General features: G+C 46.1%; 1 protein-coding gene across 1 annotated transcript in view; it reads left to right on the plus strand.

Annotated features, from left to right (window-relative positions):
• Nucleotides 1-16,632, plus strand: part of LOC311150109 (adenylate cyclase type 6-like) — a 53,056-nt gene extending 36,424 nt beyond the window's left edge. Inside the window, exons 4-23 of the mRNA XM_084187395.1 lie at nt 499-648; nt 789-910; nt 2,165-2,276; nt 2,431-2,558; nt 2,717-2,875; nt 2,987-3,128; nt 8,704-8,832; nt 9,270-9,298; nt 9,479-9,626; nt 9,771-9,868; nt 9,952-10,039; nt 10,134-10,250; nt 10,336-10,494; nt 12,000-12,175; nt 12,283-12,336; nt 12,592-12,724; nt 12,837-13,100; nt 13,289-13,493; nt 13,729-13,853; nt 13,988-16,632. Of these exons, the coding sequence (XP_084043521.1) occupies nt 499-648; nt 789-910; nt 2,165-2,276; nt 2,431-2,558; nt 2,717-2,875; nt 2,987-3,128; nt 8,704-8,832; nt 9,270-9,298; nt 9,479-9,626; nt 9,771-9,868; nt 9,952-10,039; nt 10,134-10,250; nt 10,336-10,494; nt 12,000-12,175; nt 12,283-12,336; nt 12,592-12,724; nt 12,837-13,100; nt 13,289-13,493; nt 13,729-13,853; nt 13,988-14,116 (2,667 nt within the window). The 3' untranslated portion in view covers nt 14,117-16,632. The remainder of the gene's footprint in view (nt 1-498; nt 649-788; nt 911-2,164; nt 2,277-2,430; nt 2,559-2,716; nt 2,876-2,986; nt 3,129-8,703; nt 8,833-9,269; nt 9,299-9,478; nt 9,627-9,770; nt 9,869-9,951; nt 10,040-10,133; nt 10,251-10,335; nt 10,495-11,999; nt 12,176-12,282; nt 12,337-12,591; nt 12,725-12,836; nt 13,101-13,288; nt 13,494-13,728; nt 13,854-13,987) is intronic.
• The last annotated feature ends 638 nt before the right edge of the window (nt 16,633-17,270 follow it).

Here is a 17,270-nt window from a genome sequence, read left to right on the forward strand (position 1 = left end):
GTAAAATGAAGCACAATGTGTCATTGACCACAGTATGACCAGTGAATCTGTATGTATGCCATCATAGAATTAAAGAGAGGGAGAGATGTGCAGGGAGAGAGACAGAGAGATATATACAGATAGAAGGGGGAGGTAGAGAGGTATAAGAAGAGAGGGGGAGAGTGGGAGAGAAAGATGGGGTGAAATAGATTTTAGATTATCGGTACATGTATTCATTGCTTTCAATTCCCACTAGAGAATTAGGTGCATTTCCTGGAACTGTTGTCAACTGTAGAAATGTCAATATACCTATGCCACTGTTTTAATGCAAGACAAGGAAAGCACCATTTCAGTATCAGATTCCATGTGTGTTTCATCACTGTGTTTAATACTGTACATCCCTATCCAAATACCCACAACAAGGCTCTACCATGCTCCCTAGCACAGAATGTTTTGGAAAAACCGATGTGGGGTCAAGTCTCTAAATGTCCCCCCTTTCTTCACCCTCCTCTCTTCTAGCTGAGTGCCAATGTGCTGATCTTCCTGTGCACTAACATCATTGGGATCTGTACCCACTACCCTGCTGAGGTGTCTCAGAGACAGGCCTTCCAGGAGACCAGAGGATACATTCAGGCCCGACTGCACCTGCAGAGAGAGAACCAGCAGCAGGTACACCCACACGCACACACTGCGTAAACACCTCCACTGACTGATAAAAAGCAGTAATTTTGAAGGACATATGTATTAAATGCAGATACTAACTAAGCCAGTTTCTTTCTCTCTGTCTTTCTTCTCTCCCAACACTTCAGGAACGCCTCTTGCTGTCTGTGTTGCCTAGGCATGTTGCCATGGAGATGAAGGCTGACATCAATGCTAAGAAGGAAGACATGATGTTCCATAAGATCTACATCCAGAAACACGACAACGTCAGGTCAGCATAGACACAATCATCCTGGTAACCTCAGTAGCCCTGCCCTGACAACTACATATCAATAACCACAGCATTACTTGAACAAACCAAACTGACAAGAGCTATGACCTCTAAAGGCGTCAGCATGCTTCAGTTCGGCTGCCGTCCAGCCGAAGTCGGCTAGGAGAATCGAACGAGTGTGCTCGGATACTCCCTTAAAAGACCTTCGCTTGAAAAACGAGAAAAAAACGCAATTGTACTTTTTGTCCATTTTGAGACGCCGTAGCCAAAATAGTCAGAACTAATCTAAAATAACTCAAGAAATCTGTCTTTAATTTTGATGTTTTTGCCGAGGAGATCTTAGTTGTACAATTTTACATCTAACTAAGATGTTTGGTGCAGTATTTCTCAATGAAAAAATTGCATGAAAACGAGTTGTCCCTAATTGAATGACAACAAAGAAGAATGTTGACCAATCACCGACGAAGGGGTTTAGACTTCTGCTCCGAACTTTGGCTTGCCTTTAGATTTTTTTTTATTATGCCCGAACAGTTGAAAAAACCCTCACCGAATTCCAAAATGAACAAAAACGTCACAAAATGTCGTCATAATATATACACGAGCTCTTCCGAACTGTTTCGCTGGGAAGCATGCGGACGCCTTAACATATAACATAATGTTGATGTGTTTTATCACTTGACCTCATTTAACTGCTCTAAGCAAACTACTGTTAGCATTTCTGTGCCACATATTCAACGGTATCTTTGATCAAATAAAGTCTGGGTACTTTTATATTTATTCACACATGCAGATCAACATTCTCATACACACACACTGTATAGAGACGCACGCCGACACACACACACATATACACACACCCTTACTCAGGGCTTGGCAGAGAGCAGGCTAATTAACACTAGTAAGGGAATACTTAATTACCAGCAGCCAAGATAAAATAATCCCCAAAGAATGGGAGCTCAAGCCCAGATTCAATTACAGCGACTATACACACAAACACACACACACAAACACAAATACACAAACACAAATACACACACACACACACACACACACACACACACACACACACACACACACACACACACACACACACACACACACACACACATACACACACACACACACACACACACACACACACACACACACACACACACACACACACACAGAGAGACTGGCCTCACAGAACAGGAGGATGAAGGGTCATCTGATTAGTTACTGATCAATCAATCCTATCTCTCTCTTTCTCCTCAGTATTCTGTTTGCAGACATTGAGGGTTTCACCAGCTTGGCGTCTCAGTGTACGGCTCAGGAGTTGGTCATGACGCTCAACGAGCTCTTCGCCCGCTTCGACAAACTAGCATCGGTAAATAAGCATTTCTCTTCACCTCTCTCTTTTCACCTTCCCCCCATTTTTTTTGAAAATGTTCTCCGTTAACTACTGTCTTCCCCATCCAATTGAATATCATTTGTTCTCTGTCTCGCTAACTGTCATAACTGCTTTGTCTCTCTGTCTGTAGGAGAACCACTGTCTGCGTATCAAGATCCTGGGCGACTGTTACTACTGTGTCTCTGGGCTGCCTGAGCCCCGCGCTGACCACGCCCACTGCTGTGTGGAGATGGGCGTCGACATGATAGAGGCCATCTCGTGAGTATGGGGAACGTCTGTGTGTGGGGAGATGCCATATTTTCTAGATATGACAAATCATAAAATATAAATCATAAATGAATTGCCTCAGCCTGTTGGAGTATCATGTGTTTTTTGGAAAGAAATGTAACATAAATCTTCTCTGTGTGTGTGTGCAGGCTGGTGCGTGAGGTGACGGGGGTCAACGTGAACATGCGTGTGGGCATACACAGCGGCCGTGTGCACTGTGGGGTGCTGGGACTCAGGAAGTGGCAGTTTGACGTGTGGTCCAACGATGTCACACTAGCCAACCACATGGAGGCTGGGGGCAAGGCAGGGTGAGGGAGACACACATACACACACACACACACAGACACGCATACACGTATGCATACACGCGCGCGCGCACACATACACACACACAGACTGACCTTGTGTCCCTCTCCCAGGAGGATCCACATCACCAAGGCCACCCTGCAGTATCTGAATGGGGATTATGAGGTGGAGCCGGGTTTCGGAGGGGAGAGGAACGCCTACCTGAAGGAGAACAGCATTGAGACCTTCCTAGTGCTGGGCTGCAGCCAGAAACGGGTCAGGGATAAAAATACTTCCTATTCTTGCCAACCACCACACATACAGTTGTGTGACAGTTTACAGGGCTCTCCAAACACTAGAGAATTGAGGTTGTTCCACGAAGAGTGCCTTTTGCGTCCCTTTGATATTTGAAGTAGACATTGTGCACCAATATATTTTAAAAGCATGTTATATTAAATTAAGTGCCCTTTAATATAGACCACATGGATAATTCAATAAATCTGATTTTTTATATGAATAAAGACTTGATAAAGTGGCAAAATTCTGCATTTTGACATGTCACTCTGTGCACCCTCTGTGACTTCTAGGAAGATTGTAAACTACTTAACCCCAAAATGTCAAGTCATTTCTAAAGCCCTTTTCTAAAGCCCTTTTGTGGGGAAAAACTCATTCTGATTGGCTGGGCATAGTTCCCCAGTGGGTGGGCCTGGCTCCCAAGTGGGTGGGCCTATGCCCTCCCAGGCCCACCCATGCCTGCGCCCTTGCCCAGTCATGTTGTCGTGAGGTGACTTACTTTAATGTATGACTGTTATTTATCGAATCACCTAACTATGTTTGTCACTCAATTAAATTAATAATGTAACAATTAACTCATTAGGAATTTGGGGCACCACGGAAGAAGTTGTTTAACAAGTTACCATCTCCCGAAGATATATATATTTTATATATCGATAACAGTCACTTATTAAATAATTACCTCTTATCAGTCTCATTCTGAATGTCGCAAAATCCTTGAACCTGCAAGAACCCTAAATGTATTGATCAATCAGCAAAACACAAATTGGCTTAATTATTTATTTACTAACTAACTAAATAATACCACAATACAAACACACACACACATACACACACATAGGTTATTGATTACTAACGTAATACAATGAAAACAGGTCCCTAGTGGACTGGACCAACAATAGCATGAATGCTTGGGTAGAAGGAGGGTCAGAGTGGAAGGGAGAGACAGAGATTCAAACTATCGTGGTTACACTCACGGAAATCATAATACTTATGCAGCCTAATAACGCTCATTCGGATTAGAAATGCAACATGTATTTACGTGTAGCTGTACTCGATAGTTGAGTTGATGAGGTAGGACTCTGGTTTGCCCACCAGAGATCCCAATGTCCTTTGTAGAGTTTCTTGTCGTAGTAGTGGTTAGAATATATACTTCAGATGTACCAGCGGTTGTCTGAGAGGGATTGTCCTCTCCTCTCATGTCTGTAGTGAAAGTTCTCTAGACGACTATACATGCCAGCTGCAGACTGAGATGATAAGGTCTGGTGCGTTGTCTTCTTCTTCACCTCGTTTCAACATTTTGCCATATTCAGCTCGCGCTGCATGTCGGCTGGTCTGTAGAGTTTCAACCATTTTAAGCCGTGGGGCTTCCTGGTCTTCTTGGTCTAACCATTTTAAGCCGTGTAGCTTCAGCTTCACGCTTCCTGGTCTAATAGAAATTCTACCATTTGCAACATTCGGCTTATACCAAAATCTGCTTGGTCTTCCTTTGGTAATGGAGTTGTAGTTTAACCCATTTTTAAGCATTTAGCTCACACTTCACGTCTGCTGGTCTTGTAGAGTGTCAACCATTCTAAGCCGTGGGCTTCCTGGTCTGGTATGAAATTCAACCATTTGCAACGTTTAGCTCACACTTCACGTCTGCTGGTCTGAGGTGAATTTCTTCACGAGGCTTTTTATGCACTCAGGGTAAAAGGGGCGTGGCCACTGACTGAGAACAAATCAATATGGAAAACAATCATCTCATCTAGAATGCTAAAATCACATTGTTATCTTCACAAAAGTATTATTATATTTAATCATTCGTTTTATATAACAATTGGATGCAAACCTCATAACTGGGAAGTGTACACCCCCAGAGATACAGTTATGTTGTTCCACCATCTTTAATGACATCACAACATAGTAACGAATTTGACATGATTTTTCTTTAAGTCCCCACCAACCATTTCCCACATTCTTTTAAGTAGGAATATTGTTTCATTATCCACTTTTGGATGTTGGAGTCTTGGCAGGAAAACTTACTTTGTTAACAAAGGGATTCTCCCAATACATCATGGCAAGGAAGAGAAAGTCTGCACGGTATTTATGACCGGTCATAAAACTGGCCCCCAGGAAAGGGGGTGTTCAAACCTTTGCCTAGCCGGCATGTTTGATCCTCAACCCATGAGTCATGACAATGTGAAATCTATAGATTAGGGCCTAATGAATTTATTTTAATTGACTGATTTCCTTATATGAACTGAAACTCAGTCAAATCTTTGAAATTGTTGCATGTTGTGTTTATATTTTTGTTCAGTATATATTTATTTCTATAAAATGTAGAAATGCGCCGTTTTCACACAGACACTGGTTTGGTGCTGAAGATAATGAATATGAGGTTGAAAAGTGGCATAGTTGCTCTTTAACCTATTGAGATTAGATTTTAAAAAATGTATGATATTGAACATGTGCCCTTTATGACAGAATGTTAAAATTAAGTGAAATCAAGGTATTTTTTGACCAAGTTACTGTTACAGGAGGGGGTCGCAGTTCCGGAGCGACCCACCAGGTGTCATCCTCCAACACCCTCAGGCACCTCCTCACTCACAGTCTGGACTAATCAGTATCCTATTGGTGTCACCTGTGTCTACCTGTTCACCTGTGTATTTATGCCCTCACTTCCCTGTGTTCCCTTGCTCAGTTTTCTCTGTTAGTTTCTCTATGTCCAGCAGTACTACTCAGTGTCTGATCAGAGACCTATGTACAGGTACTTGAGAAATGTTCTCCCTGTTTCGTTATTTGTTTCAGTCGTAGGTAGTATTTCGTATTTTGGCTGTCAGACGGTTTTTGGAGACTTATTTGCTCCGCCTTTCTTTTATCGTGATAAGTCCGTATTGTTGTATTTTGGCTTCGGGACCACAAGTAAAGATCCTTGTTTCACCATCTCTGCCTACTGCCTACTGTATATCCTGCACCGCACCTGTGTCACACCTCACACCAACCCTTACAGAAAACTGAGCCAATATGGACCCAGCGGAGGCAGCACAGTATCGGAGCGCATTGGCAACACAGGGAGCTATGCTGAACCAACACGACCGCAGCCTGCAGCAGATCATCGAGAATCTCCGCCAGCTGATGATCGCCGTGCAGGGCCGGGTGGACACCCGACCAGCCCCGGCAGCCGGCGGAGCGAAAGCCGCGGCCGCGGCGTCTTCAGTCTCACCTGCGACATTGCGGGAACCCCGCCTACCACCTCCGGAGAGGTATGACGGACGTCCAGAGGGCTGCAGGGAATTCCTCACCCAGTGTTCCCTGATATTCAGCCTACAACCCTCCTCCTTCCCGACGGAGCAGGGCCGGGTGGCTTACATCATCACTCTGTTGACAGGTCGGGCCCTTTCCTGGGCTACCGCGGAGTGGGATAGCCAAACTCCAGCGTGCTCCGACTCCTACCAATTCACCCGGGAGCTACGCAAGGTGTTCGACACCTCTCGGGTGGTGTCGGGACACGAGGCCGGGAGGCGGCTCACGGCCTGTCGGCAGGGTGACCGTTCGGTGGCGTACTACTCCGTGGAGTTTTAGACCCGGGCTCGAGAGGCGGAACCGAAACCCCAACTCCAGAGACTCCCAGACTTTTCTCCCCGTAAGGGTTCAGTGGGCCTGCGCTGCGCGTCGGGAGCATGCACTGGTGGATTCTGGGGCCGCGGTAAACCTGATGGACGCGGGGTTGGCCCAAGGGTGGAGCGTTCCGTTACTCTCCCTCTCCGAGCCGGTTCCGGTCATGGGCCTGGACGGCCGGCAGTTGGGGTCGGGCTTCATCACCCGGCGCATTGTCCCTGTGCGTGTCCGGGTGGCGGGGGGGCTATGGGAGGATATCCAGTTTTTCATTGTAGACTCTCCAGAGTTTCCCCTCGTCCTCGGGCACCACTGGCTGGTCGCCCACAAACCCCGGATAGACTGGTCCACGGGGCGGCTCATCCTGGAGGGAGGCTCCGCCCCCGTCCTGTTCCGGTCTCCACCGACCACTCGTCAGCCCAAACCACCGTCCCAGACCACCTACCAGTCCTCACCTCTTCCCCAGGGCCCGCACTCCGAACCGCCTACCGCTCTAGCAGCAGTTGCCACTGGGAAGATGGCGGCTACAGACTACGTCACCGGCCCAGACCTGGCAGGCGTTCCCCGGGAGTATTGGGATCTGGGGAAGGTGTTTAGTAAGAGGTGTGCCAAGGGCCTACCTCCTCACAGGCCATACGACTGCGCTATCGATCTCCTGCCGGGCGCCATGCCCACACGAGGGTGATTGTTTTTCTTGTCTCGGCCGGAGACGCTGGCCATGAGGGAGTATATCGAAAAGGCTGGCGCGGACTTCTTCTTTGTGGGGAAAAAGGACGGTGGGCAGCGGCCGTGCACTGATGACGACGGCATTCGTGTCGTTGCAGGGAGCCCGGGACTTCATCAAGCTGGACTTACGCAATGCCTACAACCTGGTGAGGATTCAGGAGGGGAACGAGTGGAAGACGGCTTTTAACACACCCAGTGGGCATTACGAGTACCGTCATGCCGTTCGGTCTAGCCAACAAGCCTGCGGTGTTCCAGGCGTTGGTCAATGACGTGCTCTGGGACCTCCTCGACTACAGCGTCTTCGTGTATTTGGATGACATCCTAATATTCTCAAAGGACATGAGTGAACACCAGCAGCACGTTCGGATGGTCCTCCAACGCCTTCTCCATCACCAGCTCTACGTCAAGGCAGAGAAGTGCGTGTTCCACACAGAGACAGTCTCCTTCCTGGGGTTCATCGTCACCCAGGGGGACCTACAGATGGACCCAGCCAAGGTTAGCGCGGTACTGGATTGGCCCCAGCCCTCATCCCTCAAGCAACTACAACGGTTTTTAGGGTTCGCTAATTTTTATAGGCGATTTATTCACAATTTTAGCTCCCTAGCTGCTCGCCGCTCCCCTGACAGCCCTCACCCAGAAGAGCGTGCGCTCCTTCACCTGGAACCCGAAAGCGAGCGAACCACTAGGTGTCATCCTCCGACAACCTTAGGCACATCCTCACTCACAGTCTGGACTAATCAGTATCCTATTGGTGTCACCTGTGTCTACCTGTTCACCTGTGAATTTATGCCCTCACTTCCCTGTGTTCCCTTGCTTAGTTTTCTCTGTTAGTTTCTTTATGTCCAGTAGTACTACTCAGTGTCTGATCGGAGACCTGTTTCATTATTTGTTTCAGTCGTAGGTAGTATTTCGTATTTTGGCTGTCAGACGGTTTTTGGAGACTTATTTGCTCAGCCTTTCTTTTATCGTGATAAGTCCGTTATTTTGTATTTTGGCTTCGGGACCACCAGTAAAGATCCTTGTTTCACCATCTCTGCCTACTGCCTACTGTATATCCTGGACCGCACCTGTGTCACACCTCACACCAACCCTTACAAGTTACACAACTCAAAATGCACTGAATTGGTGAAACGACCCATTGGGTTGTCCATGTTTGCACCACTTTAATCCACACCAGGGTTTCACCCGTTCAGTTGTCTAACCTCTGTCTCTGTCTGTGCTTTCCTCTGTCTAGAAAGATGAGAAGGCTATGATGGCCAAGATGCAGAGGACGCGGTCCAACTCTAACGAGGGCCTGATGCCTCGCTGGGTGCCCGACACAAGGTTCTCCAGGACCAAGGACTCCAAAGTCTTCAGACAGATGGTGAGACGAGACCTCTCTCTTTCTTGGATCATTTGTGTCACTCCTGCTTCTCCCCTACTTGTACTTATAGTATCCCAATAGTCTCACCCTTAAATGTTACCTCTCTTCAGAGTGCTCTGTGTGTCCCACTACCAGCGTTTTCCAAACTTGGTTCTGAGGACCCCAAGGGGTGCACGTTTTGGTTTTTATTATTTGAATCAGCTGTGTAGTGCTAAGGAAAAAACAAAACACCCTTGGGGTCCCCTGAACCGTGTTTGGGAAACCCTGTAGTAGTCTCTCCATTATGTTCCCCAGTGTCTACCGATTGTCTGTACTGTCTTTCCTCTCTGTCTCCTGAGGGCCAGCTGCATCTCTCCCCTAGGGCTAATCCCTCTCTTTTACATCTCTCGTCTGGGTTTTGTATGTTGGTTAATCCTCCTTTTCTTTCTCTTTCTCAGGGGATTGATGAGTCGTCCAGCAAAGACAAGTGAGTGGTTATTGCTCTGAGGATGTTTGTGATATACACATATAAACACTCACCTAAATACACACCCAGGGAGACAGGCTCACGTGCCAAAATGCACATTCACATACTCTAAAGGTCTTACCATCTTACCTTTCTCTTATATCTTTCTACCTCTTCCCTCGCTTCCCTCCCCCTTTCCAGCCGTGGTGCCCAGGAGGCAATGAACCCTGAAGATGAGGTGGATGAGTTTCTGGGGCGAGCCATCGATGCCCGCAGCATCGACCAGCTGAGGAAAGACCACGTCAAGAAGTTCCTGCTCACCTTCCAGACCTCTAGCCTGGAGAAAAAGGTATCTGCGTACATATCCCAGAATACTCTGGGCTTTATTTAGTTCATCCCTGGTGTGTTATGTAGTTCATATTCATAGTTGAAGTCTGCTGATAGTTTCCTAAGATTTGTTTTTTGAATGAGTTTTGATCTTTCTCTCTGGTAGTATTCGAAGAAGGTAGACGATCGCTTTGGGGGTTACGTGGCTTGTACCCTCCTGGTCTTCTGCTTCATCTCCTTCATCCAGATTGTCATATTTCCACAGTGAGTGACACACGCGTACACACACACACACATACACACACACACGTTTCTGAGTCGTCCTGTCTGTGTGTCTCCTCCTGCAGCACCCCGGTCATGCTGGGGATCTACATCAGTATCTTCATCATCCTCGCCAACATCCTCTTCATCTGTGCCATATATTCCTGCATTAAGGTAAGGCCTCCACAACACACACATCACCTACTGGACACACCCACATGCATTCTGGACACTAAACTTTATTTCCTTTATTCCTCCGCTCTTGTAGCTGTTTCCAGCTGCGATGCAGATAGTGTCAAAGAAGATAGTCCAGTCTCGTACCAACAGCACTCTGGTGGGGGTGTTCACCATCATCCTCGTCTTCATCTCTGCCTTTGTCAACATGGTGAGACTGAACAGATTGACACACACACCTACAGCAAACATTTTCCCACAATTTAACATGTATGTGTGTGTCTCCTCGGTTGTAGTTTGCCTGTGACACGGAGAGTTTGGTGGACTGCGTCGCCCGGGAGCTGAACACCTCTGTTTCCATGGTGACACCCTGTCTCATCCGCAACCTGTCTGTGTCGGTAGATGGGGGTCTAGAGATCTGTCCCAGCCAGGGCCCCTCATGTCCCTTCCCAGAGGTGAGTGGGTGTGTCACTGATGTCAGGTTGTATACTGATGTCTTTATAAACTCAGCAAAAAAAGAAACGTCCTCTCACTGTCAACTGCGTTTATTTTCAGCAAACTTAACATTTGTAAATATTTGTATGAACATGACAAGATTCAACAACTGAGACATAAACTGAACAAGTTCCACAGACATGTGACTAACCGAAATGGAAGAATGTGTCCCTGAACAAAGGGGGGGTCAAAATCAAAAGTAACAGTCAGCATTAAGTTCTGCAGTGCATCTCCTCCTCATGGACTGCACCAGATTTGCCAGTTCTTGCTGTGAGATGTTACCCCACTCTTCCACCAAGGCACCTGCAAGTTCCCAGACATTTCTGGGGGGAATGGCCCTAGCCCTCACCCTCCGATCCAACAGGTCCCAGACGTGCTCAATGGGATTGAGATCCGGGCTCTTCGCTGGCCATGGCAGAACACTGACATTCCTGTCTTGCAAGAAATCATGCACAGGATGAGCCTGCAGGAAGGGTACAACATGAGGGAGGAGGATGTCTTCCTTGTAACGCACAGCGTTGAGATTGCCTGCAATGACAACAAGCTCAGTCCGATGATGCTGTGAGTCACTGCCCCAGACCATGACGGACCCTCCACCTCCAAATCGAACCCGCTTCAGAGTACAGGCCTCAGTGTAACGCTCATTCCTTCGACGATAAACGCGAATCCGACCATCACCCCTGGTGAGACAAAACCGCGACTCGTCAGTGAAGAGCACTTTTTGCCAGTCCTGTCTGGTCCAGCGACGGTGGGTTTGTGCCCATAGGCGACGTTGTTGCCAGTGATGTCTGGTGAGGACCTGCCTTACAACAGGCCTACAAGCCCTCAGTCCAGCCTTGCTCAGCCTATTGCGGACAGTCTGAGCACAGATGGAGCGATTGTGCGTTCCTGGTGTAACTCGGGCAGTCGTTGTTGCCATCCTGTACCTGTCCCGCAGGTGTGATGTTCGGATGTACCAATCCTGTGCAGGTGTTGTTACACGTGGTCTGCCACTGCGAGGACGATCAGCTGTCCGTCCTGTCTCCCTGTAGCGCTGTCTTAGGCGTCTCACAGTACGGACATTGCAATTTATTTCCCTGGCCACATCTGCACTCCTCATACCTAAGGCACGTTCATGCAGATGAGCAGGGACCCTGGGCATCTTTCTTTTGGTGTTTTTCAGAGTCAGTAGAAAGGCCTCTTTAGTGTCCTACGTTTTCATAACTGTGACCTTATTTGCCTACCGTCTGTAAGCTGTTAGTGTCTTAACGACCGTTCCACAGGTGCATGTTCATTAATTGTTTATGGTTCATTGAACAAGCATGGGAAACAGTGTTTAAACCCTTTACAATTAAGATCTGTGAAGTTGTTTGGATTTTTACAAATTATCTTTGAAAGGGGTCCTGAAAAAGGGACGTTTATGTTCTTTATAAATAACATGTTAATCTGATCATCAATCAGTTCTCTATGTCCTTTTCTCCCTCAGTATTTCAGCTACAGTGTGCTGCTGACCCTGCTGGCCTGTTCAGTGTTCCTCCAGATCAGCAGTATAGGGAAGCTGGCCCTCATGCTGCTCATCCAGCTCACCTTCCTGCTGCTGATGGAGTGGCCACAGGTGGCGCTGTTCGACAATGCTGACCTCTTCGTCACCTCCAAAGCCCTGTGAGTACTGGGGCTGCTTTCAGGAGGGTTCAACGTTGTGGTCATCGATGTTTTCTTATGCAAATTAATTTGACTAAACCATTTTCTTTCTTATTTTACTCCTCCAGTGATTTCAATGAAACAATTCAATGGTCCAGTTTCAATGAAACTACAGACGAGTGGTAAGTTTGGATTCAAAGCCTTTCTGAAATGTTTACATTTACATTTTAGTCATTTAGCAGACGCTCTTATCCAGAGCGACTTACAGTTAGTGAGTGCCTACATTTTTCATATTGAAATCATTGTTTTATATCTGTGTAGGTGTGTGTATGAACCATTTTCTCTGATCAACTCTGTCTCTCTGCAGTTTGGTTTGTGTCTTTCTTGGTTTTCTTTCTAACTGTTTCTCTCTGACCTCCTGTTCTGTCTCTCTGCAGCCCGTTCAGTGTGACCAAAGTGTCTCTGAGAGTCATGACTCCTGTGATTCTCACTGTGTTTGTGCTGGCGCTCTACCTCCATGCCCAGCAGGTGGAGTCCACTTCACGCCTCGACTTCCTTTGGAAACTGCAGGTACCATGGGCCTACAGGGGGGCACTCCTCTACCTTGACTACAGCAGAACATAGTGTAGTATAAGATGTCCCCCACCTATCTTAACATTTTTACCTCATGTCCTCCCTCCAGGCCACAGAGGAGAAGGAGGAGATGGAGGAGCTTCAGGCCTACAACCGCCGCCTCCTCCACAACATCCTCCCCAAGGACGTGGCGGCTCACTTCCTGGCACGTGAGCGCCGTAACGACGAGCTCTACTACCAGTCCTGTGAGTGTGTGGCCGTCATGTTCGCATCAATTTCCAACTTCTCTGAGTTCTATGTGGAGCTGGAGGCCAACAATGAAGGAGTGGAGTGTCTTAGGCTGCTCAACGAGATCATCGCTGACTTTGACGAGGTAAAGAGGGAGGGAGGAGAGGAGAGGGTAGCCTACGGGATTTTGGACGCTTAGTGTCATTGTGAATTCCGTGTCTTTTGCCCTTTAGTGCATTTTCAGTTCTATCATCGTTGGCCTCATGCATTTCAAATGGTATACGTTTTTGGTCAGCCTCAAACCTGAGCCTTTGTGTTTTGTCCTACTCTCAGATCATCAGTGAGGAGAAGTTTCGTCAGCTGGAGAAGATCAAGACCATTGGCAGCACCTACATGGCCGCCTCGGGCCTCAATGATTCCACCTACGACCGTGAGGGCCGCTCCCACATTACGGCTCTGGCCGACTACGCCATGAGACTGAGGGAGCAGATGAAGTACATCAACGAGCATTCCTTCAACAACTTCCAGATGAAGATAGGTGAGGGGAAACAGTCTGAAAAAGCTAAAAAAAAGCTTTAAATAAGCTAGCTGAGGTTAAATAATATCACATGAAGTTCTGAAACACAGAGAGGATTGAGTGGGATAGGAACCAGTGTGGCAGACCAAAGAGAGAGTTGGTTAATAGGAAACGGAGTAGAATATGGTTGGATGCATGAGTTTGGTATGAATAACCATTATTTTTATGAATCTATGATCCGTCTCTCTTTTCTCAGGTCTGAACATTGGGCCAGTGGTGGCAGGGGTGATTGGAGCACGGAAGCCACAATACGATATCTGGGGGAACACGGTCAACGTGGCCAGTCGCATGGACAGCACAGGAGTCCCCGACCGCATTCAGGTATGGAGGATGTCAATCAGTTAACACTCAGTAGGTCATACCCCGTTCCTAATAAGCATAGTGTATGCCGCTCAAAATGCATTTTAGTCAACAACCCCTTGTTTCTGTTACTAATTTTTCCACTCACTCCTCAGGTTACCACGGACCTCCACCAGGTGCTTTCAGATATAGGATATGTTCTGGAGTGCCGTGGTGTCGTTAAAGTCAAGGGCAAAGGGGAAATGACGACCTACTTCCTGAATGACGGACCGCCCAATAGTTAGCAGCCGTGGCAGCACTAGCCGGGACCATTCCCGCGGCAACACTACTGAGGGAGGACTCGCACTGCGAGCTAGCGGCTAACAACTAGCGACGCCATCACTTGAAACCCGAGCCAAGAGAAAGACTTTGAGACTCCAGGACTTGAGAAGGAAATTGTTCTTGTTGAGAAGGAAAGTCTACTTGTGTGGCAGCCATGTTTTGGCGCCCGCATACATGGAAGGACTAGTGTTTTTCTCATGTCTAGCCTCTCTCTCAGGCTACTTTAAAGATGCAAAGTCTGTTTATTTAAAACAACGCCTTTAGCCTGTGTCAGAAAAAGAAAAAGGCTGTACATAAGGCTACTTTCTATTTGACTTCATTTTGTGTGATTATTTTTTTTTTCGTTCTTTTTTTTCTTCTGCAGAATTATGAAACAGGTACTAATTTTTTTTGGGGGGGGGTTACTTATTTATTTTAATCTTGATGTTTTGTGCAAAAATTCCTTTATGAAAAAGTCTGAATTCATATGTGCACAAATATCCAGTTTATTACACGTTTATAAGTGTGTATGTACATGCATATTTGTGTGTGTATGAATATGTGTATAAATTGAAGGAAAATATTGACCAAAGACCAAAATATTGACGAAAAACAATGCAAGACATGTCTGTTCTTGCAAAAGTCTGCAATGATCACCAACTCAATCTGTTGTACGGCAGTACCCTCAGTCTTTTTACTGTAGTGCTGGCAAATTGTATTTATCAATATGGGCAAAATGTGTAACACTTTCATTTTGTTTATCAATCAGCCAGCAAAGTACAGTTTATCATCGATGACATCTGTAGGATTACTCTGCCTCCATCTCCAAAATGTGTTATTTAAGATTAAATAGAGGCTTGGAAGCCTTTTTTAAAGCCAGGGGAGATGGTTCAACCTGTTGGTTCAACAAAATGTGAGGAAATAGCGGTTCCACCCAGGATGATGGTCCCCCCTCCTCCTCAACCCTTGTCAAATTTGTTCCCCCCGCCATGGCTCAGTCCAGCTATAACAGCTCAGAGCTTGAGCACCCAAGGCACAGTTGTATACGTCACAAAGGCATAAAGGCATACTATCAACTGCTTCGTCCCTTTCAAATGTGTCCCTTTCCATTTGTTTTGCGAATGGAAATTAAAGGACTCAAAACTAAAAAAGAGGTTCCAGAACCAGAGGCATTAAATACAGTGGTACCAAACAGCCTCCTAAGTTTGAATCGCTAACGAGTATTTTCTAAAGAAAGAAGGAAATCTATATATATAGACTGAATACTGTGCTTTGTAATCTTGAAGGGGCATAACTATTTTCACTGTGAGGTTTTTATGATATGACAAACTGCTTTCTTGCCTAACTTAATTGCTCTAAAGCATGTCTGATTGTGGTATCCTGTTTTCAATTTAGTTTGTTTGTTTTAACATTGGCTATTTTTTATCACCTCTGTATTCATAATTTGTATTATCCTGTATTGTATTATGATGAATTATTAAGCTTATTGTGATGAATCCATTCCAACGATAAGGATCAAAGGGCAGAACGCTTTCTTGTAAAATGCCAGACGTAAGCTCAAGCTCAATGGTACCAACTGATCAACTGCAGCCAACTACAGTATTTCAAACACTGGCCCTAGATTTGATCACACATTCTCATTAGCTGTCGCTTTTCCACAGATATACAGATTGTAACCTGTACCTTTTTATTGAGCAAACACTACTGCAGGACTAAGCTCAGTCAGTTTGTGCACTGATCCCATCCCTATCAGACTTCAGGACCCTCCTCAGAGAGACAGGACACAATCAGCAGTGTGAGCAGTATTAGAACTCTGCCTTAATTGAACAAGCCACTGGAGAATACAGCGGGAAGAGGAACCGAGTTTCACAGAGGCGGAGAAATAGAGGGAAGGATAGAGAGATAGCCTGTGAAAGCTAATTTACTGACCTTAGCATTGACTCAACACTGACATCATTTTGATAATTTTGACTTCCCCATAACATCCTCAAAACACCCCCGTCATCATTCCTCTCTTTACCAGACTTGACTATGGACACTAAAAGTTAATAATGTTCGTACCAAAGCAAGCTAATGCTGCGTCATGCTATTGGCCCCTTCCTGTGTAGTGATGTTTGGCCTTGAGCGTGTGGGACCGCCAGGGAACAGTAAAGGTCTTGGGGTTGATAAATAACTGAGGTTGTGACCAATCGAGAGTGATTAACATAGAAATAGAATACATAGAATGGACGTGGTTAGTAAGATTATATTTCTATGAGCTGTCTTGTCTTTGGGTTGGGTGGATGTTGATTGTTGACTCTTGGGATGTTTTTAGGGCACAGATGAGGGGAGGAGGGTCATCCCAGATCTACTGAAACAGTGTTTTGCTCAATCCTGATGAATCCTACCCTCTTCTTTTTGTTTTCTACCCCTGAGGTGAAGGACAAGAAGAGTTGGGGACTATGACAAAGAGAAAAATAACATTTCCCCTTGAAGAAAAAAATAAAAACCAATGGCTGTTTTGATTTGTTTTATGTGGTGTTGATTGCTGTTAATGTGTGCGGCTTTCTTTACCTGTTGTAAAAACTAGGATTACCATTGGCTGATTGTCATTGAGCAGATATTGACCAATGAAAGCCTTATAGATTATGTTGAGAGCAAGTAGCCCCAGATACCCAATACATTTCATACATGAGAGGATTCATATCATTGTCCCTCCATGCACTATCATGAAGGCGTTACAGTGCTCAACATACAGACGGCAGGTAGCAACAGCCACATTCTCTGAATTTTTCAAGCCCGCCATTGAGATTGGTGTGTGTGCTCAGTGCTGACTGACTCACTCAATGACCCTGTAATCAGAAACAGCATTGTTTCTCAGGTAGAGTGGCTCTCTCACAGATCATTACATTTACACAGAAACTCCAGGAGTTTACACGCGCATATCAGAAAGGGACTAGCAAGTTAAAGCACACTGCATACAGTACAAGAGAACAGGGAAGGAGCCTACAAGATTAGGGTGGGGAAGGGGTAAATTTGATGGATGACTGAAGACTGGTTATGCTGCCAAACGTGTACTGACAGAAAGCAAGTGATATCTGGCAAAAATATCTGCATATTCCTTTGACCTCATATGTTGTTAATGATACTGTAATGTTA

Source organism: Coregonus lavaretus (assembly GCF_964263955.1).
Source record: "Coregonus lavaretus genome assembly, chromosome: 22".
NCBI classification, from domain to species: domain Eukaryota; kingdom Metazoa; phylum Chordata; class Actinopteri; order Salmoniformes; family Salmonidae; genus Coregonus; species Coregonus lavaretus.